The sequence below is a fragment of the Musa acuminata genome, chromosome BXJ2-7, assembly GCF_036884655.1.
Source record: "Musa acuminata AAA Group cultivar baxijiao chromosome BXJ2-7, Cavendish_Baxijiao_AAA, whole genome shotgun sequence".
NCBI classification, from domain to species: Eukaryota; Viridiplantae; Streptophyta; class Magnoliopsida; order Zingiberales; family Musaceae; genus Musa; species Musa acuminata.
Window position 1 is genome coordinate 36,887,078 of NC_088344.1, and position 27,041 is coordinate 36,914,118.

General features: G+C 36.6%; 2 protein-coding genes across 4 annotated transcripts; one reads left to right on the forward strand and one right to left on the reverse strand.

The window, feature by feature from the left end:
• The first annotated feature begins 2,473 nt into the window (after positions 1-2,473).
• On the forward strand, positions 2,474-5,566 carry LOC103992845 (uncharacterized). 2 transcript variants are annotated; one of them, XM_009412718.3, is made up of 7 exons: positions 2,474-2,604; positions 2,931-3,020; positions 3,097-3,210; positions 3,405-3,683; positions 3,895-4,008; positions 5,108-5,180; positions 5,269-5,566. In XM_009412718.3, exons 2-7 carry the CDS (start codon positions 2,958-2,960, stop codon positions 5,304-5,306), a joined length of 681 nt encoding a protein of 226 aa, XP_009410993.2. In that variant the 5' UTR covers positions 2,474-2,604; positions 2,931-2,957; the 3' UTR covers positions 5,307-5,566. The 2 variants fall into 2 exon arrangements, with proteins under 2 accessions (XP_009410993.2, XP_009410994.2); XM_009412719.3 differs by having other exon boundaries at positions 3,097-3,207.
• Positions 5,567-6,683: 1,117 nt separating this feature from the next.
• On the reverse strand, positions 6,684-26,194 carry LOC103992846 (ATP-dependent RNA helicase SUV3, mitochondrial). 2 transcript variants are annotated; one of them, XM_009412722.3, is made up of 17 exons: positions 25,989-26,194; positions 23,431-23,551; positions 21,675-21,796; positions 21,402-21,592; positions 19,970-20,110; positions 18,628-18,750; positions 17,705-17,779; positions 16,502-16,670; positions 13,472-13,584; positions 12,336-12,416; positions 11,442-11,507; positions 8,757-8,821; positions 8,602-8,647; positions 8,397-8,513; positions 7,952-8,043; positions 7,753-7,857; positions 6,684-7,213 (listed from the first exon to the last, which is right to left on the reverse strand). In XM_009412722.3, exons 1-17 carry the CDS (start codon positions 26,044-26,046, stop codon positions 7,174-7,176), a joined length of 1,725 nt encoding a protein of 574 aa, XP_009410997.2. In that variant the 5' UTR covers positions 26,047-26,194; the 3' UTR covers positions 6,684-7,173. The 2 variants fall into 2 exon arrangements, with proteins under 2 accessions (XP_009410997.2, XP_009410996.2); XM_009412721.3 differs by having other exon boundaries at positions 17,705-17,782.
• Positions 26,195-27,041: the final 847 nt, after the last annotated feature.

Genomic DNA, 27,041 nt, shown 5'->3' on the forward strand with positions numbered 1-27,041 from the left:
CATCATATCCTTATAAATCAATCTCAATCATGTTCATTTCCGATGTGAAATTAATTGAGGGTGTTACATTTATCTCTCATCCGAGATAGAACACACTAGTAAAAATTGAGATAAATTTCTTAGGAATGTTAAACTTGCAGTACTACAATTCTAAAAAAGACAGCATTGAATTGACACAGTTAATGTGCTAAACTCCACGTAATATAGATTTAAATTTGATCAAGCGCACACCAATGTGCTTGTAAGAGAGGGACAAATGGGGGCATATATTGCCAAACAATCTTTTCTGTTTCTTCGCCATGCATAGACTCATAGCTGCCAAAACATTTGACTATTCGGTGTTCTTAGGCTTTTAGTAGTGGATATAGCTATCTACTACCAAATAATTGAGTGGGGTGAATATTTATTCCTGTGGTTAATTAGAAAGAAAAATATTTGATAGGGAGAATATTTCATATCAATCTTATAATGATATGTGAATCTCGAATGGACCAAATCTCCTCTTCTCAACATTCTCTTATACATAATGACGAGTGTTGCTAGAACTAAATCTCTAGAAACCTTATATCATTGATGTCAATTACATTAGAAAAAAAATCACATCGAAAATCCTCACATAGAGCTAATATGATCTCTTTGAAAGCTAATCAAGTCGGATTAAACTGAGTGTCCTGGATTGATGAAGTAATTTTATACTGGTTACTGAGGTAATCTTATATAGATGACAGTCTCTAGCCAACGATATTTGATGGTGGTTTCGTCATTGATAGGAACGTTGTGGACATCTTTTACAAGACGACGAGAGACAAAAGTGCCGGAATTATAGAGGTGGACGGTGGCCGGCAGTGAAAACATTGATCGCGCCAAAACCTGACGTGCCCATACATGTTATGATATGCTTTAGACTGTCCTCCAATAGTAACCTTGTAGACCTCATGTTCATCGAGAGAGAGAGAGAGAGAGAGAGAGAGAGAGAGAGAGAGACCTCATGTAGCACATAAAGATGCATCTGGACAGTCACTTGACCAGTCTACCTCTGGACATCGACTCTGTGTAGGAATATTTGAGACTTGCGATTAGTTTGTAAGCAAACAAAGAGTACGAATCACTTACCTCGGGTTTGGAGAATCTACTAAGAAGAAGTGACACGCAAGCCAGGAAGGCTTTGGTCTATTCAGCTTGATGGTGATGTGCAGGCGTGGCTTGCATGCTGCTGACTTTGTCGGACGAAAAGATGCGAGAGAAGGAATTCCCACACCATGATTCTTCTTGCCTGAAACTTACAGCAGCATGAAATCTTCACAAGAGAAAACATCAAAGCTGGCAGACCTTGCTTTATCTCGAATAATTTGAGGTTATGACATGTCTCAGGAAAGACATCAATGCATGCATGGGTCTGATTTCATTCGAAGAACCAGCAGGATGGTGTCAAGCACATCAAGATACACAGCAGAAGTCCCACATGAAGCAACTCGTGGCTGGATCTCAGGTTTTCCAGCTGTAGATAAGCGTTTGATGCTCATCCAAGACCTGACACATGCATTATAGACTGACAGAGCCACCACCTGCTGCGTACCTCCACCAACACTGGAGCAAGAAGGAACGAGTCCCTACGGTCTCTGTTCAAGTGTTTCATCCCATCGATGCAGGAAAATAGAATTTGTATGGCTTCGTTAGTCTTGATTGCCTATACATCGACATCTTTCGCTGGTGAAAAAGCATTGTTTGGGTCCTCCGTGAGGTCACGACACTGTCGTTAATGGAGGAGGGAGAACTATCCATGTCTCAAGTCCGAGTGCCTGTACAGCATTCATGAGTATGTTGTTGGACTGGTAGCAGAAACTAATGGTTGGTGATCATAAAAAGAGCTGCTTTTGCTTTTTTACGTATCTATTTATTTTTGCCCCAGAAGAGACACATGCTGTGTGGCCTCACATGTGCACCCACGAGAGTTTCACATGCCTCTCTACCCTTTCTTGATCATGTGGTCCACAATAACATCTTGCTTACCATGATGATCAGAACTTCTCCTTTTCCATGTAGTTGATTTGCATCATCTTTCTCACCGCCGCCATCACAACCCATTGAAGTTAGACGAGAGCTATAAAAGCTAGATGTTAATCTCAGGCCATCGTGCAATCCAATTCAGGAGAGAGATGAGAGGGATTTGTACCAAATTTTGTCCTCCTCCCAATCTAATATTTCTCACAAAAGAATATATATATATAGATATTGATCAAGACAGCAATCTCATCATCATCATCATCATCACTTTTTGGTCATCACAAAGTGACAAATCGACGGAAGGTTACGATGCATTTGGACACCTGAGAACCTGATAAGAAAGGGCTTTTCTATCTCCAGCAAGGCCCAAGGCCCAAGGCCCAATCACAAATGGGCCGGTAGCTCTTTATGGCCTGTACCAAAGGACCCGGCGGCAAGTCCAGTCCCATTTTAAATTTTCATTTTTATATTTTAACAATAAAAATAAAACCCTAATCTTTCCTAAATCATTCGTCTTTCGTGAGTTCACCTGTAATCGCCGCTCGCGTCCTCCGTCGCCCGTTTCGCCCCTCGCTCTGCCGCCGCCAGCCCTGACAATCAGTACTCTCCTCCTCCTCCGCCTCTCTTCTATTTATTTTCGGCTGATTTTTAAGCCTTATTTCAGATATCGGTACGTACCGGTGTACCGAGTGTTGGTACACCGGTGCCGGCGGTATGTAGTGCTCCGACCAGGGACCGGTATAGGGGTCAAATTGGATAGAACTAAATTTTATCAAGCTATAATTTTGCTTTGATGGGTGTTATATTTGAAGTTCAAGTAGTGATGAGGATGAAACTAAGACATTTGTGTAACTCAGGTGTACCTAGGATGAAACAACTGCAGAATTGCATTTCTTCCATCTGATTCTTTCATTCGCACTTTTCAGGTGCTTCTGTTTTTCTATATCATCATCATGGAGGTCGATAGAGAAGAAAAAGAGGGTTTTGGTGTATTGGTGAAACAGGGAGCTGAAGCTGTAAGTGATATTATGCTTTTGAACATCGTGTACTTGTGATTTGTCATGTTTTCTGATGCTGATTAAACCTTTGCAGAGGGTGTTCGAGTCGAATTTTGTGGGGCGTAGGTCAATCATCAAGGAACGTTTCTCCAAGAAATATCGGCATCCACTATTGGACTCGAAACTGACACTTAAACGCTTGAATGCAGCTAATTTCTTACATTTATGCTCTTATCTAGTCTTTAAAGTGCCAAAAAATTCATTTCATTTCTCTTTTTTCGCTTTCAGTATGGAATGCAGCTATTGTTCGCTGACCAATTTGCTTCTTTTTGTTTCTTTTCATGTTGCTTTTTGTGAGGCCATAATAGGTTGTTTATATCTTTGTTTCAACATTTGTTCCAGGAAGCTCGCTGCATGACAAAAGCTAGACGACTTGGTGTTCCCACACCAGCACTCTATGGTGTCGACCCGTTGTTGCATACTCTGACATTTGAATACGTGGATGGGCTCTCTGTGAAAGAGATACTCTTAGATTTTGGTTCAAATGGTGTTAATGAAGAAAGATTGGATGATATTGCCACACAGATAGGCAATGCAGTGGGCAAACTACATGATGGGGGTCTTATCCATGGTGACTTGACTACTTCAAACATGATTATTAAGAGAGATAACAACCGATTGGTAATATCAAAAAACTTCTAAGTTGCATCTTCATTAAGTGATTGACATAATACAAGCTGATTTCTTTTTATATATCAATGTATCAAGTGAATTACATGCACAAACATAATACAAAGTGGACTCGAGTCATTTAATTTTGCTTGTTCTACAGTTGTCTATTTTGCAGTCTCTAATGTTGACCAGGCTTTTGCATTATATTTTCATTTCTCAGGTCCTTATTGATTTTGGTCTGAGTTTCACATCAACTCTTCCTGAGGATAAAGCAGTTGACCTATACGTGCTAGAGAGAGCTTTGGTATCCATGCATTCATCATGTGGGAATGTGGTGAGTAAATTGCATTCCACTTTACTATGATGCAACTGAGTTCACTTGTCTAATTAAAATTGTCTTTATGTTCATAAAACAAATATCTATATCAACTCCAATCTCACCGGTATCCATATCAATACTGCATGATGGTCAAGTCTCCGAAATCCCTAGTCTTTTCTGCTATGTTTTTCTAAAAAATTATTCAGCTTCCTTGTATATTTTAACTTATATTTTTGGCCATAGGTGTGGTTTTTTGGTAAAAATTGCTAATGTCTAAATTTTGTGTGTGTGTGTGTGTGAGAGAGAGAGAGAGAGAGAGAGAGAGAGAGAGAGAGAAAGAGAGAGAGAGAGGATAGCTATGGGAAAGCAAAGTGCCCGTTGGTTCTTGGTACAGGGAGGATCGTCTTTAAGTACACCTACCCTTGCATGGTACAGGGAGGATCACTGAAAGTACTCCTACCCCTGCATGGTGTACATTGTTCGATGATGCTCAGTTGAAGAGGAATCTTATCACTATGCTAGATCCATCCTTCCCTTTAGGAAAGGACAATCTGCTTGGCAAAGTTTCTGCCACTACAGGGTTTAAGAAGGGTCAAAAGTTATAGCTATTATGTGTTCTGTATCCATAATTCCTTGGTCACAATGGTTTATCTGGTCTGTCCAATATTCCAATATCCCTCCCCCTCATTGTACCCTTTATAGAATGTCATAAGAAAATAGCGTTTCCTACACCTTAGAAGTATCAGAACAGAGAGATTTACTATGGAGCTGAACCAAAAAAATGTGCTTCAAGTTAATGCAAAGATGTGCTATTCAGATGTTCATGGGAATGTTCTGTTGGATCTTTTGGTATTCATAATCACTGGTGTATCTCCACATCCAACGATCGTCTAAGTGGCTTAATTAAGATCCTTCTTAAAGCAACTTCAGAACAACTACTATTTTCATTTCTTTAGTACATTGGAAAAATCTCTACTTTTATACTTTCTCTTCCGTTCATTTTTTGCCTCCAGCCAATGGTAATTTCAAAATTGCAAACACTATTCATTTTATTTTAGATGCATGTTGCTCTCAATTTGGTCAGATGACTAGACGTCAGTTCTTTGTCTGGCAGATGGATAAAATACTCTCAGCATATAGGAAGTCTTCTAAACAATGGTCATCCACAATGAACAAGCTAGCACAAGGTACTTTTTCTTGCCCTTCCTCTCTGTATATACACGCACACTTCTATCCACACAAAGGTGATTTGTCTCCATTCTGCTATCTCGACAGTGAGACAGCGAGGTCGAAAGCGTACGATGGTAGGATGAACGGTCAGCTCAAGGATTTGCATGCAATCTAGGCATGTCAAACTATCATGCTGTTATAGCATATGTTGGTATGGTGTGTTGTAGGTGTATCCAAAATGGAGATATCATTTTTCATGCTGATGGTCGGAGGAAGCATGCATCTTTTGGATTTGTCATTAAATAATGTATGTTTGCAGCCAGCCCAGCTTCTATCCATACTTAGAATTCCTGGAATATAAATTACTAATGTTTTATTTGGCCAGAAAGTTATTCTCGTGTTAGAGTTTTTCTCTGCTGATTCGGGACCGTGGAATTGACCTATTAAGTGATATAGATTAACGTGGATTTAATGGACTTGTTCTCACGAAGCAACGTAGAAAAGGTGTTTGATGGACATTCATGATCTTTTTGGATGTTGATTTTTGTTGTTTTTAATGGTTTTGGAGAGTTTGTACGGGACATCAACCAGTACTATCAGTCTCATTTTATTTTATTGATAGGTTTTTTATTTTTTTGTGTATGCTGATTGGTTTTTGATTAAAGTCTTTGTGAGCGATGTAAAACATCGAGCGTAGATTAAAGTCACGGTGAAACCTAGATAAGTTCGAGCAATACTTTTAGTATCTAAAAGTGCAATGACAAAGAGTGGATGAAGTTAAGCAATAAGTTTCGAGCATGAATAACTTTATGAAGTGCAATGACAAAGAGCGGATGAAGTTAAAGCAATAAGTTTCGAGCATGAATAACTTTATGAGTGATAGTTATCTCATGACGGGGCATTTGATGTTTTTTTCATCATGAGAATATTCGGGATTCTCATTTGGTGGGTTGGGTTTTATTGATTTTGGTGTCTTGAGATTATTGGGCTCGTACTTTTGTTGTAATGAATTTTCCTTGGTGGCAGTCGAGTTTTTTTACTCAGACATGAATTGAAAAACATGACCAGTTTACCATGACATTGTGCCTCTGTCGTAATAGATTTATTTCAATGTCGATCGAGTTTTTCTGACTCACGTATTTTAAGTGCATTTGACCTTATGTCTCCGTCATAATGAATTTATTTTAGTGTTATTGAATTTTTTCGACTCACACATTTCGAACACATTTGGCTTTACAACTTCATTGTAGTGAATTTATTTGGCTTTACAACGGATTTATTTTATCGATTGGGTTTTCTCGATTTATGCATCTCAAGCACGTTAAGCTATGCGTATTCATTTCAGTGCGGATTTGATATAGCAGATTTATTTCAGTGCGGATCTGACTTCCACTTTATGCTTGTGTTCCTTTACTTATTGATAATATGCACCTCTAAGTTGCACGGGCACAATAAGTATATAAGCATCATCTATATTGATTTGATACAGAATAATAGCTGAATTGCCTACAAAAATATGATTTGAATGACAAGAAAGGCAATTGTTTCAATAAATTAACTTCAATCAAAACAACAGTTACATAGAATTTCCAGCATTCCGTAGATTTAGATGTGCACAACCAATACAGGATCCATTTCCTTCATCCACTTGCCTTGCATCATGATCGAGCTCTTAAATTTACCCGACTACTTATTGCATAATTTTACATTTAGAATAACTGTTGGTTTCTTGCCTGTTTCCTCATTCAAGTCATCTCATAACCTGAAACACAGACATTCAATACCAACTAGTTGACAGTTATTGAATGAATTAGCTATAATTAGTTACATTTGAGTGTCCGTAACTGCATCTGAATCTTCACGGAATGATTTCTCTGCTATACACCATCTATTGGTAGATTTGGCTTGCTATATCACTGATTATATATGATTGTGAAGCATCATCTGTGGTTGGAGATGTCACAAGGCAATGCACCGTAGTCATAAAAAGGTTCAATCTTCCACTGACCCTCATGTAGACTCCACTTTGATTTGTGGGAAGTATTTATGCCTGATCAATATCCTCAAAATCAGTTGAAGAGTCTGACAACATGCTTCTGTGTTTCGAATATCATAAAGCTAAATTTGGTGATGAAACGGGTTTCTTGAGGGATGCATAAGATTAAATTTTGCAGCAGCATTGGAAAGTTTTAAAACACTGCTTACAACTGGAAACAAGAGAACATGCATCTAAAGCCATTTTAATAAAAATGTCATGGTAGGACGTTCAGATGATAAGTGATAGGAAGTCAAAAAATCTGCATCCGTGATATAAATGTAGTGATGAAACAGGTTTCTTTTGGCAGCAGCATTTGAAAGTTCCAAAAAAATACTGCTAACAAAAGGAAACAACAGAACATGCATTTAATGCCATTTCAACCAAAATATGACATGGCGGGATGTTGAAGATGGTCAGTGATAGAAAGCTGAAAATTCCATATCCATGATGAAAGGCTCACGGCATAGTTTGAGAAAATAGAGAGAAACAAAAGCAAAAGTAGGTAACAAGTATAATCACATAAACACAATTCCTAGTGGTAAAGATCTTACAGCATGGAAGACTGGATCCTTTGTTGCAGAAGAAGTGAGTTATGCTGATAATTTCCCTTTGCTTGCCGCTGCCATCCAAGTCTCTCCAGAAACTCTTCAATTAACCTGAAAGTATTTTATACAATAAATTCTATTTCTATCATACAAATGTTGGCAAAAAAACAATGTCAACAGAGTTGAAGGCTAGTCTTGTGCTCACAAGCTACAGATTGCCTTCTGGGAGGAAGCCACTTCACGGTCTGGAAATGAATCTTCCATTCGGAAACTCAACCAAACATACAAATCCAGCACCTAACCGGAAGACGGGAGTGATATAACATAAGTTGTACCCAAAAAAGATGATTCTGCATGGAAGCATGCTAATTCTTTCTGGGCTTTAGATGTTTGATATCTATGACCAGCTATTGACTATAATCATTTTGTATAATGGCTAACTGTTTGAACTTCAAAAAGGAACACAATTTTAGTCTAGGAAGAGATTGAAGTATCATGACTTTCAAAATCAAATGCTTTCTCATCACACTATTATTGTTTTACCCCAAAAGTTCAGTTAAATAAATAACCACTCTACCATATTATGCAGTACAAATTAAAGAAACAAGAAAAATTAAATGGTTTACAAAGAAAATATGGACAACACTTACCTTGTGAACGGATTCAAGTTCCTTCAGAGCATTGTGTGATTTTGGTACCTCGAGCGTTCCAGGTGTAAATATCTCTCTGAGGCGAACAACACCCTTCTTTGCATAATTTTCTGCAAACTAATTTTTCCAAACATGTCTGGGGTGTCAGTTTTCCAATCTCAAATTGAGTCAGTATTTATGAGATGAGGAAGATAATCATCATTACCTGTGTTAAACCCTGGGCTGCAATATCATCATTCATGTCAACAGGACTGCGAAACAAGATGTTGCAGTTTTATCATTCAGTATCAAGAATATTAATTATTTAAAGATCAAAAGTTACATTGCAGGAAGTTAAGAGAGAATTTCTGATAGTATTACCTGATGCAGAATAGATACTTGTCATAAAGTCCAAGGGGCAACTCATCAACAACAGCTGCAACTTTCTGTTGTCAAACGATGGATCAAGTAATGTTACATAAAGCTAAAAGAAAATCTAAATCAAGTGAAAGATAGACATTCCTCCGCTGCAATGAGTAATTAAATAGCTCATTAGGATAGTAACAAATTGATATTGCTACATACTACACCATTATTTAAAAGTTGGAGTGTCACAGCCACACAAGAGCTTGCAAGCTTCTGTACGCAGGACGTCTTTTGAGGTCCATCTCAATGCAAAACAGTGTCATAACCCATGGTTTACAATACCTCGTGAATCCAAAAGGTGACAAATGTGTGCCTTATTGGCTTAAGGAATATGAAGGATACAAAAACCCCATGATTCTTTAAATAATCGATCAGACCAGTATGTACTGACCAATATTTATTGGTCTGATAATCTGATTAAGTACCTATATTGAAAGTTTGAAACATATATAATTTGCTTTCATTATTTTATTCACTGATACCAAGTGGTAAAGTTCAATATACCTTCTCCTTGGAATGCTCTTTGGGCAAAAGATAAAACCGTGTAGGCCATAGTCCAAAGTGGATAACACCTCATTGGCCCCGTGCTCAGGTCTGACAAACAAGGCAACTTGTCAACATGGATACCATATAGCACTGTTCCACTCGATGATTAAAGGGCACACTAAAAACCCCTCATATACCATTTGTGGCTAAATATTAGACTTAAGCAATCTCAATATAAGGAATCCACAATAAACATCAATGGTGAAATTCACTAATCCTTACCAAATCCAATTTTCTTCTCCTAGAAAAATTGGCCCATCTAGGGAGACTACCAGCGTGCATGCCTTTTGACATGCCTCTTCACCGACGTTACTAATAAAGCATCTTTGATGGTAATTCTTACCCAGCAAGTAACATTGGATAGTGATCTAATCATCCTGTCAGTTCCATCATATGGCAGCACAACAAAGTATATGATAAATTTACCCAGTGAATAGCTCTCAGACGTCAGAAGTATCTGTGGCTAGAATAAGATTTGAGTTTAAAGGTGTAGACTATGAGCAAAAGGGTTGAATGTCCAGTGTCGGATGACAAAATTTTCTACATAGACTCGGGTATATACATAATCTTGAAAATTTTCACCATAAGTAACTAACCACAATAAGCATTATTGCAGATGAGAACTTTATTAATAGTTCTCCAAATAGTCTTGCTTCAGAAAAAAATTCAGAAAATAACCTGCTGAAAATCAAATCATAGATCGAGCTTCTCAAGTGGAAATAGATGGACTTGTCTTTATGAACATAGTAAAGGCCAGGTGAAACAGATACATAGGCCACTTTGGCCTCATAACTAATAAAGCAATTTGGCCCATCTTACATATGATGCTCTTAAATCATGACGAAGGACTTTGTTTTTTAGAATGCTCAACCATGCAATGAGCCATGAGGTGACAAGTTTGTAGGGGAGAGAACAATGTGCGGATGGAAGTTTGTTCTCCCTCTTTCTTCCTTTTCTCTTTCAATTGTAAAGCCAGTATCAAAATGGTGACATGTGGATGGTGCATACTCATCCAGTTGACATAAGACATGGCATCAACAACTTAATTTTCCATAAAAACTTCATCTAATTATCATGGAAGGATCTCATATCACTCCTGCTTGTAAAGAGAAGTTGATAAATGCCGACAAATGACTTGAAATCAGCATGAGTAGTGCCATCAAAATTAAAATCCTTGATCACCAGTACCTAATAATGATGTAAAGAATTAGGTGAACAGATAAATTCCAATGGTTATTATCCCGTGCTTGTTTACAGCAAATGAGGCCAAACTTGGGCTGAGGAAGAATTGGCTGCTCTTGTCATTGTGATTAAAGATTGGCTTCCTATGGTCAGATGCTCTAATTCGGTCATATGCTGTAATTCATAATCATTTGAATTTTTCCCAAAGATCTACAAAATTAACTTACAATAAATAAATAAGATTTCCCAAGAAAAGAAGGGCCGATATGTACTCTTTTGCAGTCAATTTGATATGACAGATCACTGGGTTCAAATAGATGGAAAGCAGCATTCCAGTGGCTGAACCTTTGATCTCAAGGCAGCATCAACATCACATTGATGTTGAGAATCAGAATTAACTTAAACAAACTACACACCAGACATCTCCTAATGGAGCTAACGTCGTATCTTGCTGCTAGATATTTAGACAAGTTATAACAATGTGACATCTAGAGATTAAAGTTAATGTAACAATCTCATCATGAAGTTTTTTCTTTTTTATGTCATCATGAAATTAGAAAAGATAAAATAATTATTGTTAGTATCATAAGAAAAGGTGGAGCAAGACCTAAACAGTTCTTAATAGAAACTATAAATAAAGACTTAAATATTCTTAACTAAATACATGAATTTTTACGGATCCCAATGATGGGAAAAGATTCATATAGCCAACCCCAAATAGTTGGGACTTATGGCTTTGTTGTTAGTGTTGTTGCTGGTTGATGCTGTAACTTCTAAAATTATGATCTAATTAATTCTAATTAATTCTTTTCATTATCTTGAAATGCTACATTATACTATATAACTATAAAACACAAATATGATAAGTGTTTGCAGTAAGTGTTTGCAGAGCTCTCATAGAAGACTACTTACTAGCATTTCCTCGCAGTCAGCAATGAAGTAATCTGGAGAAAGTTTTGCCTTCTCTAAGAATTGTTCCTGCACTGGATAGTTGTAAAATTAAAAACTAACATTGTTTATAACCATATCTGCAATCAGTGCTGGTTGTTAAGTAATTAAATCAAATGTACTTGAACAACATATTAACAAAGGAAGTTAATAAGAATATATCAATCACAGTTATGGATAAATCCCCGGTAAAAAAAAAAAACTTTTCTCTTATTGTCCCAGAGTTACAAATTATTACATGAATTAGGGAGCATGACATTTCACAACTAATTAACAGTGAAAACTAAAAGGCGATGGCTTTAGCTAGAAATTCAGCTGGTTGAACAAACAAAAACTTCATCATTCTTTGAGCTAGATAACATGACATCCAAGCATCATAATTTATTTTACAAGGCAACAACTACTGAGATCAAACCATTACAGGAAGTGTCACTTGGAAGATGCAAAGAAACATGTATAACTACTCTCAACAAGTAAAAGCAAACAAGAAAGAAAAATAAATAAATATATCTTAGTGGAAGTCTTATAACTGCACAGGGAAACTTATTATGTTTTGACTGAAACTTATATTGTTGCTCACAGCTTCACAAACCATCATAACTACATGAATTTATTCACACTAATTCTTAAATTTCCCAAACAACAATACTGATAAAAAATAAAACAACAAAATTTCTGAAGCATTTATTTCAACTAGACCATGCTGCAAAATAATCCATACTTGAATTGCAGCTATGTGCCCTGCTGTAATGCCTATGGATTCAGAGAATCTACCATAAACCAATTTCCTGAACCCCTCATCCAAACCCTAAAAGGTACCAAGAGACAAAAATGCTGAGACTCGAGAACTTTACATACCAGTATGCCATGGAAGCCCATTCTTGAATGTAATCGTGAGTATAAAGACAAAAGATCAAATGTTGGAAACAGTCCAGCACGCTGCAGAACAAAAGACAACCTCTAATTAAATTAACAACCATACAAGATATCAATGATATTACTAAATACTACTCAATAGGTGATGTATAAAATCACCAAGTCAAAGTTATTCCACACCATTTTCTAATGGATCAACCTTTTTGGATTTTTCCCCTTAGTTTGTCCTGACTTTGCCCATTTTCCTTCCACATGTTAGTTTAAATCCCATTGTGCCCAACACCTATGGGGTCGTTTGCTTACCGTCCATTTCAGTTAGTAAAAACAAGGCATTAGGATTCTAAATAAAATACCTAATTCAGAATAGCAAAATTTTTGCAAAATATGCTTTTGTAAAAGATAGTTTTAATATTACTAATTTAAGTTCAACCATCAAGGCTCAGATTTTTTTCCCTATGAAGGAAGCAAAACTTGTGGTTCTAGGTTCTAACCAATCAATACAAGCAGACATATTAACAATATAAGTTAGGTCCATTTCAAGAAATCTTGACCATGGGCATGTCAGGTTCATTTCAGCCTTAGGTACCCGTAGGTCCCGTACTAATCCGATTCATTAACCCAGCTGGGTGACACTCATGCACATGATTCTAGTATCTTATTATGGAACTCATCATAACCCACATGCTCTTGATGCAATTCCTAAGAACACACACACGAGAAAGAAATAACATTTAGATGACTGTCATATGCAATCTTTTCCGAAAAATTAGCTTTGAATTTTAAAGTCTAAAACTCATTGAATAAACAAATGCCGATACCAGACAAAGAACATTTATGTAAATTATCCCAATACCAAAAAAAAGACATATATTCCAATATGACACCTCTAGCATGAGGTTTCAGCTTACATGAGGAAGCCGCATTTTTATAATCAGAAATGATACACTACATAAGCTTTTCCAAGAATAAATGAAATTAAGATGCAATCAGAAATGACAACATTAGAATGCATGCACATACACATAAGATATCAGAAAGAACACTCCTAAAAGTTGCCATGGCAGTTTAAAGTCCCAACATTTTAGGCTGATTTAAAAAACTACGGCGAAAAGAATTACCTCTAAAAGAGGAGAAGAAGATTCCAAAGATGAATGGAGCAAAGGTAAATCTTCAGCATCGATGCAGGTCACTTCACCACTAGAAAAATTTGAACCATACCTTCCAGCCCTCCCTAAAACAAGTAACTCAATATGTCATGAAATGCATTAGGCACATTAAACAAAAGAGCTACACATATTTTGAGATATAGTCTTTTAGGAAATTAAGCCATTAATGATGGATGTTGCCAACAGATTCATCAAGTTGCAAACAGACATGTTTTGAAATCAACAAGTCAATACATTCACATGTAGGCAGTAATATGGGAAGCTGCAACAATTATATAAAATAATTGACTGGTTCAGATGAGCCATTAAGAAGTGTGGATCACATGGCAAGCAAGTAACCCTACTGGAGGCTGTGATCAAAGTTCAGGTGTACATGAGATGATGACACATACTAGCAATTGAATTCTCCAAACACATCTGAGGATATCATATTCAAAATCCAAATAATCTGATTTGTACAAGATGGATGCCAATCATATTCCTAGAATAACATCTTTTAACAATTTTCTTTACTTTACTGACACCTCTTCTCATTTGCTATATGATGATGGTCTTTTTGTCAACCTACTGAGTTGCATGAAAGGAGCTGATCTCACCTTCACACTCTGCCTAAAACTACCCCTCAGAGATGAGAAGCTTGGAGTGTGAATTGACGTGAGAACTTTTTTCTGCAACCACAGAAGGAAAGCACCAGGAATATGCCTAGTGTGACACCCCTCTAACCAATGATTTAAATAGATGCTTGGGCGCTCGCCTAAGCGCTCGGGTGAGGCGAGGCGAGGCCTGAGCGCCTCATGTGTGGACCAGGCGGTGCGCTTCAATGAGGCGCTGCCTGGGCGCTTGCTCGAACCCAGGCACTGGGAGCTTCGGTCAAGCGCCCAGTTCAATTAAGCGAACCGAACCGATTTAAGTCTGATTCGATTTGTAGTTTCTTACCTCAAAAGCCATGCTTCACACTTGCGCGACCCCGAGGAACCCTAGCGTTGTTTCTGCCTTTGCCGCTGACACTTTCTACCATTGCCTTCGCCGCAGATGCAGCAAACTGAGCCTTCCTATGTTGTAGACGGACAAGTTCGATGACACCCGTAGCTTCCTTCCATTGTCGAGAGAGAGGACCGCAGGTTCCTCCGCCATCGACGGACGCCCTTTGGAGCTTACGTCGCTGCCGCTGCTACTGTCTGCAACTTTCATCACTGTCGCTGCTACTGTCCGTAGCTTCCGTCGTTGCCACCACTACTGTTCGCAGCTTTCACCACTGTGACTGCTGCTGTCCGCAACTTCCCTCGCTGCCGCTGCTACTGTCCACGGCTACCGCCACTATCGTTGTTGTCGTTCGCAGCGCTGCCACAACTATCTTAAACTAATCCTCCACCGCTGCTACTATCTCCCTCTGTTACTGCTAACATTTTTTTCTCTCCCTTCTAACTTTAAGTAATATAATGTTAACAATATATGTTTAATTTAATATCATATTTTTATTTAAATAATTATATTTTAAATTATATTATATATTTTTATATTTTAATGAATATTTTTTTCTTTCCCTCTAACTTAAGTAATATACTGTTAATAGTGTATTTTTAATTTAATATCATATTTTTATTTAAATAATTATATTTTTAGTTATATTATATATTTTTTATATTTTTATATTTTAGAGTGCCTCGTTTCACTCAGGCGAGCGCAATCACTGCCTCTAACATTATAAGATGATGAAGAGAGAGAGAAGGAAGCCGAAGAATGATCAAGATAACTAGAATGCCTTACATATGCACCAATTTAAAGCAGGGCTCCTCTTTTGACCTCCCCTATGTGTGAGTCAGAGCAGCCTCTATTGACATATTTCCTTCTGCCCAGATTATTTCCACCAAGCTCACATGGGAGACGGTCCAAAAGTAGTGTGGTGGAGCCACTCAATGGTTGTTGGCTGACCTGGCCATCGTCCAGGTGTGTTTATCCTTAAAATTAACAAGATTTACTGGAACTTTGCTTCTTCCTTAAAATTAACATAGGCATGTGAGCCATTTCTATAAGTTAAAGATGGAGGAGATTCTTTCACTGACTACCTGGCCTTGCACAGCCACCTGCTAACTTTGCAGAAGCACTACCGAGAACAGCAACCACCTCTACCAGTGACACTTTATTAAAGGAATCTATGCCAATACATCCTGCAAGATCAATTCACCCCCTATCTCCATGTGAATAATCAAGAAGATCAAAATGGTTAGACATTGTGGTTGGAACTAGCCGCCACATGCTAGTGTATCAAAGAATTAAACATCATCAACAAAAGAATCCACCTCCATAGCAAAATGTACTAATACCAAATCACTGAGGTTGTTCCTTCAGACAAAGGACCACCCACCATAATAATGTCATATTCATAAGCTCCCTCTCTTATCTACACTGTCTGCCAATTATGACCTTTCTCTCCAATTATACTCCTCTCTTCTACCTCTATTTCTTCGGAAGAGAATTTACAGCTTCATACATTCTCTTGAGATATTGGATCAAATGGGACAGTGTCCATTAATCTGCAAACACAAGTCCCTCCAATCTCTAAAGGTTCTTTTGTCCATTATCCTGATTCCACAGCCACTAGCATGGGAGGGTGTAACTTCCAATAACTCTTACATGGTGCATATACTTGATTAGAGAACTGATGAATATAAGGCTTCCAATATTCCAGGCATTATCACCAACCTAATGCTATTCAGCTAAAGCATATTTTCCCTAGACCTTCTGGTAAAAATTCCACATTTAATATTCTTGGTTGATAAGCAAGATACAAAAGCACATACTAAACAGTAAATATCATGTAATCACTTCAATAAATGCTGGAAACAATTCTGTGTATTATACTAAAATACTAGCATAACCAAACTATTTCCTTTCAATTTGCCATGTTATGCTTGGATGAAAATACAGTCATTATTATCTCAGAACTAAAATGAATATAAAAAACTAGATAATAAGTGATACCTGCAATCTGCTTGATTTCTGGGACTGTGAGTTCTCGGGTATATTGACCATCAAACTTCTTCAGAGTTGAAAAGATGATCCTAGATATGTTGAGATTGAGACCCATTCCAATGGCATCACTCGCTACAAGAATGTCAAACTTGCTGCTTTCATCATTGAACATCTTTGCCTGCAAGCTTCAATCATTTCAATTCGTTGGTAACAAATAGAACCAACAACTAAACACAATAAATAGATACACTATGCAATGAACATCTTTGCCTGCAAGGTTCAAGCATTTCAAATGGCTGAAATCAAATAGCACCAGCAACTAAACACAATATGTAGAAACATTATGTGATGTGGTAAAATGTTGTTCAAATGACACTTATGTCTGCCATCAAGATTGTCTTATGAATAAAAATTCATAACTTTCATGGTATAAATCTTTTAGGTATAAGTCAGGTCCTGATATAAGCAAGAATTTAGCATATCTTACCATGACATGATTATTTAACATAAAGGAGGAAGGTCAAAGAAAAGCAGGATTAGCAAAACTAGAGTGAATGAAATAATGTATATCACATTCTTTAGGTTCACTTGAAGAATGGCAATTTTTATTTTTGTTTTGTTATAATTCCTCACAGCTAGATGACCTATTTCTGTTTGAAGGATAGTGTTTAATATGGAATTGGATATTTTAATTATTTACTAAAACTTTTGTTTAGTTGAATGCTTAAAGAGGACACCAGTCAGCTCTTAGATCAAGTAGATAATACACTCCTTGAGCTGAAGGCAGTGAACTAGAATCAGGCCACTAAGTTCTGGTTTGCTGCATCATGTTATCTGATAACATGCCAAGCTATGAGCAAAGGCATGTTAGCAACAATATACATGTGAAGAACCCATAAGGAAAGTTAGCTGCTCTATGAGCACCTAATGTAAGTATGCATCCTTGTTTCATGCCAATGACCTTGGTTATGGAAATTTGGGAAAAAAGAAGCTCAAGCTAAGCAGAAAAAGTTCGAGAGGCTTGTGCTAATTTTCAAGAAACCATACAAAAATAAACAAACATGTCAAAAGAAGTACTGGTTTCAAGTGTATATTCTTTTTAACAAGTTAACTAGAATATGGCACTGCATTTACCATGACACTTTTTTGCTATTTAAACAAAGACATGTTGTTCAGGTCATATGGCAAGCATTAAAAGTAAGGACAGCCCACCTGTTTTGTTCTAGTCTCTGGTGGCAGTGAGCCATAGACTACAGAACAGAGATGTTTCCCTCCAGACTCTACTTTCTTCTACATACCAATAAAAAAGGTGGAGAATGAGAGAGAGTGCAATAGAACACATATAGATAAATGTGATACTGCATTGTACTTTCATTATACATATAGTGTTGTCTTCCCGAAAAATATATGAAAAAAAGAGAAATAAATAATATTGCAGAACATTTCTGTAGTTAATAAGTTGATTAGAAAATGTAAACACTTAATATGAACTTGCAAAAGTCATCTTCCGGTGCATTAATAATAAGCATATACATCAGGTATTAAAAAGAGGAACACCTAAAATGACTATTAGAGCAATAAATAAACAATTTGGTGGTTCTTATCCCACTAAAATTCAAATGACAGTAAACAGATGCATGTAGCTTATCCCAAACAATTAAATGTTATGCTTGTGGACCTTGTGGTAGTATAATGCATTAGTTGCAATATGTTATGATTAACCAGAATGCTTCTGATGTTGCGTTCAACAGAGTTCAATCACAGTAAAAAGATAAATACGTAGGATCTTACACTCATTGTTATATGATGAATAAGTTGCAATATTTTATGATGAATCAATTTAGTTAAACAACATATACCATGCTTTTGGATTAAAAATTAAATCTGCCGAATGATGTAAATAAGACCATATATCAAGGTGTGCAAAACCACCCAAGTGCTTAAATAATTTAATTATTTGGAAAGTATAGCAAAATATGCATAAAAAATGCTCTAAACATCCTAGTTTATCAACTTGAATGCAAGGCACAAGTTAAAGAAAACAACCTAATTGTGCTGAACTTGTAATATTATGGTTGATATAGTTACCTTCTATTGCACAAAAATTAAATAGTTATTAAAAATTTAAAGGTGACCTTTAGCTTATATATCTCGCGTCGTGAGAAAGTCACAATACAATCACCATTTCTGATGTTGGAGAAAGAACCAAGCGGAAATTTCAAAGGAGTCAGTGGAGACAACCTCTCATAATATTGAACCTGAGCATAGATGAGGAAAAAAATTGTAATCTATCAAAGAAGTTACATACACCCTAAGAAATCTGCAAAATCAGTAAATATTTAAATGATGCTGGTAAAGGTATATTTAAGCATACTATTTTGGTTTAATTGATATAATATTGACAAAGGACTAGAATGTCAACTGCATTGTGATTCATTACAGTGAGGAAGAAAAAGGATAAATAGTTTGAGCAAATAATACAACTGATACAGTGGTTATAAGGGCACACAAAGTACAAGCAACAAATAATGAACGGACTTCTCAAGCACCCCATAGACTAGCAGCATCCATACTCAAGAAGTCAAACAGAAATGGAGAACATGAAGGATTGGGTGCATTTCTTTTCATTGCTGAAATCTCCTGATTACATAAATTGTTTAATAATTTGAATAGGTAATTTCTCTTCAGTGGACAAACCTTGGTGCCTCAATGAAGTTCAACTTCAGAAGTTGTTCCTAAATGACCATAGTACCCAGGATTCATATCTAGTAACAACCTCTTTGCTTGCAGGGGTAAGGCTACATATATTGGTCTTCCCAATACCTTGCATTGGCAGAGCATATGCAAGGCAAAGCCTCATATGCTACATCCTTAGTTCACTTCAATGAGAATACTGATTAAGTAAACAATTCCAAATAATGCCTAGTGGTGTGGCATGAGTAGTATAATTAGTAAACATCAAACATGATGAACAGTTAAGACGGATAAAAAGATGAGATCTTGTATATCAAGAAATTTCAACTGAAAACAAAGAGATGGTAAATAATCTAATAACACCCATGAACTAGATCTTATATTTGATTACTATCAACTCTTTCTGAAGAAGTAGCAAGAAATATTATGGTTGATTCGATTCCAAAGTGAACCTGGATTCCCAATCATAACAATTCACTTGATAAATCTTAAAACACCAAATTTTCCACAACAATCATTAAAGTGAAAATGTTACATCTACATCTATTTTATATAAATAGAATATACTGACTTAGAGTCAAAATTAATCTTGGGAGGACATCTGCAACACACACAAACTAGAAGGGTTAAACATGCAGTTAAAAGTTAAAACCTTCAATGCTATGACCATAAAGCATATGAAATTCGTTAGGCGAAATGAGATCATCAACTATAATACTAAGCATACCATTTATCTGTGGTATAAGGTGTCTAATAGCTAATTATATTAAACAACTAAATAACCTTTATCACATCGCCAGTCACTTCAATTATTCTTTGAACAAGAGGAACTGCTGCAGGATCTCCACAGAGATGAAGTTCATCAGCAGAAATCCCTAATAGTGCACGTGTAAATGAAAATCCCCTTGTTCTACACCCCACCATCTAAAATACCAAAGTAAAAGATTAAATTAAACAAAAGTCAAATATAGCATATAAGAACAAGTAATTTCTTCTTATGGTTGTAAAACCCAACCAACAAAAAAATACTAGGAATCTTATAAAACAACTAAAAATTTTCTACTAATCCTGATTACATTTACATGAAAATGATATTTCATCGACAATAACAAACACAATAGTTTCATTCATATTAACAAAGTCTGAAGAGATCAAACAGAAAAATAAATGAACTTTCACTAATAAGCTATGTTTAAGCTGTAAGAGAAAATACCAAAGCATCAAACTCTACATCATGCTAACTTTCTGTAGGAGTTTTATGTGCCAATTGCAAGCTCCATTGGCTTGCATGGCTCAGTGTTATATACACTAACATGGACCCAACTAAGCTTATCAATAGATCCTGGAAGATGACAAGGTGCATGTTAGTCTAACATAGCATGGCAAGACTCCACACACATTATTCAGACCTTTGATAAGCACGAACATAAGAAATTTTAAAAAATATGGCTAATCATGATTTGGATTAACTAATCTGAATTGGGATACATAAAAACTTATCCTAATTTGTCCATTTTTTTAACCTCATCAATTTGAGACCAAATTTGGCCATCCAAGGTGGGTTAAACCAAGATTTACCAATTTATATATCAGAGGCCATCATAGGAAAGCGTCTTAAATATGTTTATTGTTTAAAAACAGAAATATATTATTATGGGCATCAAATAGATCCACAATTTTGTAATTAACTTTTATATTTGTAATTTTTTGTCAAATATTTCAAAAAAAGATCAGCTGATTAAATTTTAATATTTACTAATCGTTAGCTGTTCTGATTGGACCTCTGGATCACTTAAACTGGCCAATGTGGATATTATTAATGATAAGTCTCGATCCTGTTCACAATATGTAGCCCTTGATGACAAACCAATCAATTACATTTCTTAGTATATAGCCCTCAGATATTGATAGTTATTCTGGAATCTAAACTAGAAGCCTATAATAAGCAATAAAAATATTAGCCAAGATCAAGGTTCGCCTTATCGGTCCATACCGGTATACCGACATATGGTACATGGGGACATACCAATATACTGCCTATACCGATTCCCTATTAGACCACACGTACCACTCATACTGAGCAGTACGCCGTGATATGGTGAACCTTGCCTAAGATGATAGTAATGGTAAAGATAGTATATAAATCCAGAAATTTGATGCAAAAGAGTATCCTCATGCTTTTAAGTTAAAAATAACTAGAAATTGCAACACACACCTGGATTTCATCAACAACAGCACACTGATATTCACTGGTTACATCAGCCATTTCAACAGTTACTGAGCTGTGCCTAGCACCATCAATGTCCTCTCTTTCTTGTCCAGTAATCAGATTACAAGGAACATTTGCTTTGTTTAACCTTTGTGCCACCTCCCATGCCAATAACCTTAGAGGTCCACAATATACTCCTTCAACAAATTACAATTCTATATAAATTTAGTTTCAGTGCACACGAACATATAATTTAAACAGAAAATAAGATTATAGCACCTGAGGAGCTTGATTCTAAACGCTTGAGAGCATTATGAGTTTTCCCACTATTTGTAGGTCCAACGTGCAAAAATATATTCCGTTTCTTTCTCCGAGCAAGTGGATACCATGTATGAGGATGACTGCAATCAAGTACAAATTCAGGAATGATACTTCCTGTCTAAGAATGCTTAATAATATAGGTATTAAGTCACACAAACATGAAAGAAACATATCAATGCTGGCCCATTATGTTGAATTAGTTCCAGTAAGTAACCACGTTAAGTTTGTTCCACTAGAACATGGGTGGCAAGGGGCCGAGATAGAACAGCCTTGCTAAATACATCAATGGAACTCTGTACATTTAACCCTCCCCAAGACCTATATTAGCAGAAAGAATTTTCATGTACCATGCCACCATTTCTTGGTTCAGATGCATCCAAAATGTTTCATTCATTGATTCTGTGCAAAGCTGTTTTACCTCCACAATATATGCTAGATAAAGTGCCATAAATATCCCTATTATGTCAACTGATACCAAACCTAGACCAGGAATTTCCTAGTTATGCAGATGTGTCTAAGCAGAAAGGACAACAACTAAAAGTTGTATGGAACCATGAGCGAGCATCCTAAACACACAACCTTACTATATGTTTAGAATGTAGGTACTGAAACTCATGAGCTATATGCAATACTGACGCATCCTGATGTTTTATGTTCAAAATCAAAAGGTCAAGCACTGCATCCTGAGAAAAATAAAATGGGTAATGAAGTGGTCTACATCTTGTACAATATCTTTCTTAAAACATGGTAGCTAAGCCACAAAAGGTAAACAAACTATATATTATTGCACAGACACAAACAAAGTGCTATGCTACAAGTACAATGAATGTTGGAAGAAAATAGGAGAATGTTACTGAATGCAGCACAATGAAGTGACCAAAGAACATAGAGAATAGCAGAATGGAAAAATAAAACTCAGAAGCTTAACAACAGATACCCAATTTTTGTTGGTCTTTTTGGCTAACCTTTAGCTTCTAAACAACACAAAGACTGAATGTAGTTAAAAAATTCTTGACCTTCATGAGGAGAAACCAAAAATTAAGAGCACAAGATGGAACAAACTCTATCATATACAAAGTTGAACTATGTTTAGATAATAAAAGGACCTAAGATTCTTTAAATTATCTAAAATCCAAAGTCTCATGCCTATCCAGTAAGTTGTAAACCAGGCCAAATTATTTCTATAAAATATATTCTACATCAAGAATAGAATATGTTCTTTGGGAGTTTAAACACACACCTATAACAGCTAACAACTTTCAGAATAAGTTCTAGCAAGGACACTAACATTGAGAAGTACAATAATCAAGTAGACAAAAGATGACAAAATGAAATTTTGTTCAAGTATATCAGTGGGAAACTAATAAAAAGACAAATGGGGAACAACGAATCCATAGTCATGTGGAGAACAATGAAAATTTAGCAACATTAGAAGCTACAAAGAAAATCTAGAAAGCATCCGAATTGCAACAAGCTGTATTCAGTAGGAACAATTAGCTAAAAATCTTGCAAAACTGAACCTACATATGGCTGCAAGTCCACAAGGCTAGTCATGGAGAATAAACAAGTACAAAAGGCAACTGAAGTGAACTAGACAATAGGAACGGTAGGATCATGAGATTGTGCCTCACTAAATAACAAAATAAAACTGAAATTCACATAAAAAACTTGCTGAAAATTTTCCAATAATGCTAAACATGCAGAAAATTCTTACGTCAAGTCAGTCAAGTCAAACTTCCCTGAGCTCTGGAAACTGCTCAAACACCTCAAACCAGAAAAAGCATGTAAACGTAATTGGAAATCCAACTTCAGGAAAATAGAGCAAGACATGCTATCTGCAAAATACATACCATATTCAACTAAAATAATTCATAACCTTGCAATTTAGCTACAAACTAAAGCCTAAGATACTTCTGTTCTCAAGAAAATAAGGAGATTATTATATCTACAACAACAGCAACAATAACGCCAATGCCAAACCCAAGGCTGGATGAAAAATGGTCCGATTTCATTAGGCCACCCAGTGTGGAACTGTTCCAGAACTAACAAGAACAAAATCATTTTTTAGGGTAAAAAATTGACTATAAAAATATTCTAAAATGTTCCAAGCATCTTCAACAGCCAAAATAAGAAAATTTACACCTCTAGATACAGAATAACCTATACAAAATTCGAATAATATTCTTACTCAGTTTTTATATATCAAATTTATCATAAGAACTTAATTAGTTTAAATGGAAAAGTTATATTGGTATTTGGAACATGTGTTCTATTGGCAAAAGCAGAATGTTTGGCAAAACACGGTGCATAGACAAAAAAAAAAACATGAAGACTTCATTACTTGGACCAAAGAGAATCCTTCCAATTGACATCAAACTACACATAGCCTACCATGCTGGATGCATGTATCATAGAAACGTCTGGGGCAGCTGACTGTAGAAACATGACATGAATCTGATTTGGCTGTAATAGCTTGCCAACTAATGAATATATTATAATGAACAATCTTATGTTGTAGGTCATCACAAAGATGTTGAGTCTTCATCGGTTTCAAATTGGGATGGTCCACCAAATCCTTTTTCCTTAGAATTGGATTGATTGCCCTAGTCTTCCTTGTCAATGGTTCCCTACTCATCATATGTTGGGAAGGTTTGCCTTTTGATAAATGTGTCAACATATTCTTTTCATCTAAAATTCTGTTGGAAACAGAACCTTTTAAATAGTTTCCCTTATTACCTAATTCAGGGAAACAAATTTAGAAGAAGTTTTTCTAGCTTACCCCACCTGCGGTGAAGATTCCAGTGTAGCTTTTATTACTACATTGTAAGGGCAACAGGATCTGTTGGTGGCCGTCATTCACCTCCTTCCTCAAAAGAAAACTCGGTATCATTCCCAGCTGCGCTTTCTTATAAATATGGGTAATCAGGCAAAGCTACTAACATGTGTGTTAAGAAACATTGTCCCATACAAGTCAGTACTCATCGAGTTCGTTATCTATTACATTGTCCAGTGGAACTAATTGGAGCATTTGAACCTAGTGTATAATCTATTTCTACCAATAAAATTCTCATGTGGTCATTTGATTCTTGGTATTTTGAAACATCCTCCTCTACTTCTATTGATTCTTATCTCCTATGGGATATTATCACCATAACCTTATGGCAGCTTTGGTTCAATCGAAATGATTCCTGCTTTCGCAACCACCAGGCCAGAGCTCCCACCCTTTGGAGAAAGATGGTCTCATCCATCGATGATCTCATCCGATATGGATCAAAACCTGAGGGATCTTCTCTTCCAATCCCACACCTCAATATCCCAGTGCCCCATTCCCTCACAACTGACCCATATGTCAACTACAACTACTCTATCACTTGTGATGGCTCATTCAACCCTGCTTCGGATCATGCAGGTTTCAGCTTTATCATCGAGGAAAACCTTGGAACCCGCCTAGCTGAAGGTGCTTTTACCTGTAATGCTGCTTCTCCCCTTCAAGTTGAATGCTATGCCATCCTCAAAAGGCACATGACCTGGGACTTCAACAAATTTTGCTCCGCACAGACTCGCTAAGCTGTGTAAAATTTGTCAATAATGTTAGCTCGGTATCCTAGTACATCCACTCTTTGTTCCTGGACATCCATAGACTGTCCAGTTCAGTTAATGTCATTAAGATTGTTCATATCCCCTAGGGTTCTAACAGGAAAGCACATCTCCTAGCTACAAGGGGTTTCTGTTCTTCTAGCAGCAACTCCCTAGGTGTAACTCCCTCCTTGCCTGCTACCATTATAACCAACTCTTTTGATTAAAAAGAATACTTAGTTTCCTTTAAAAAAAAAACTATCTAATCAATTGAATGGCAATATACATATTCCATTTTTTTATGAAGATTCATAATCCATAGTTCGTTGCATAGAAGTGCGCTATGATTTTTAAATGTTGCATGAATATTTCACTCATCGAAAATCGAAAACTCTCAGACAAATAAACTCTCGTAACGCCACACACACACACACAGTACAGAGAGCAACTACAATCTACAAAGCATCAAGATATCCAATTATGGTATCATTCTTTTCGTTTATAAAAAAAGCGAAATCAAAAGTTTTTTTTTTCTTTAACGCTTAATTTACATTGTATCAATAAGACTTAATAACTCAAATCACAAAAAATAAAAAATAAAAAAACCCAAAAAAGGTCCACCGGCAGTGTCTAGAACGCCCTAAAGGAAGAACTCTGCGATTCAGAAGAAGAAAGCTTATCTCTTCGAAACAAAACCTCGTAATTTGGGCGGAGTTGAAGAGGAGAGTCGCCAGCGAAGAAAGGAGCAAGACATCTGCGCGTTCGATTTGATCTGCGATCCAATCGAGGTCAAGAAGACATGGCGACGAATAAGTCGGCAACGGTAGCGGGCCAGGAGAGGTCCAAGGAGGGATGTGAATTGAAGAGAGGAAGGCTGGTAGGAAGGAAGGGGAGAGAGTCGCGGCCGTAACTCCACGGGTAGGAACTTCGAATCTTTCTTTCGCCGTGCCTGTGGAAGGAGCAACGTCGAGAAAGGCCTATTGACCTAGAAAGGCCTATTTGGGCCGCCAATTGCAATCTCCTGGCCCATTGTACGCAAACTAGTTCTTCTGCACGTGCATAACACGTGTCCATACACACGAAGGAACCCGCAGCAGATTTGTTCTTTCGGATAAACCGGCTCTTTTGCACGTGCAGTACACGTGAGAATATAATTAAGGCAAGATTATATTATATATCCGAGCAAACTCAATTAGTTATACTAATGCATTTAATTTCCATTAGCCACTGCCCAATAAAAACTCGTTATGATATTAAAAATATTTTATATATTTATTTTTTGCATGTATTTGAAAAATGATTAACGTCGATTATCTAAGACGGATGTTAATGTAAATGGCACATGCAAAACGTTTTAATGTTTGAAGAGGCTGTCAAATATGCTAATTTCAGAAATTACTTGAAAGTCAAGATCACATTTTTCCTTACATTTGGGGTCAATCTAAAATATGCAACAATTTTCTTATTCGCACAAATAAATGTAAATAAAATCCTTCACTCAAAATAGATTATTTCATGGAAGGACTTAATGCAAATAACAAAAGAAAAATGGCTGAAATGTAAACTAACAACACACCGATAGCAAAAGCAAGAAAACGATATAAAAAAGGAGTCGAACAGTGTCAGAGAAAGCATCCAGCCATTCAATGCGATTGCCTTGATCAATGAGGAAAAGGTTGCGGTCATCGCCTCTCATCCAAAAGGGTCGCAGTACTGCCCGCAATTAGTTCCTGTTTTGGTGGTCCATGG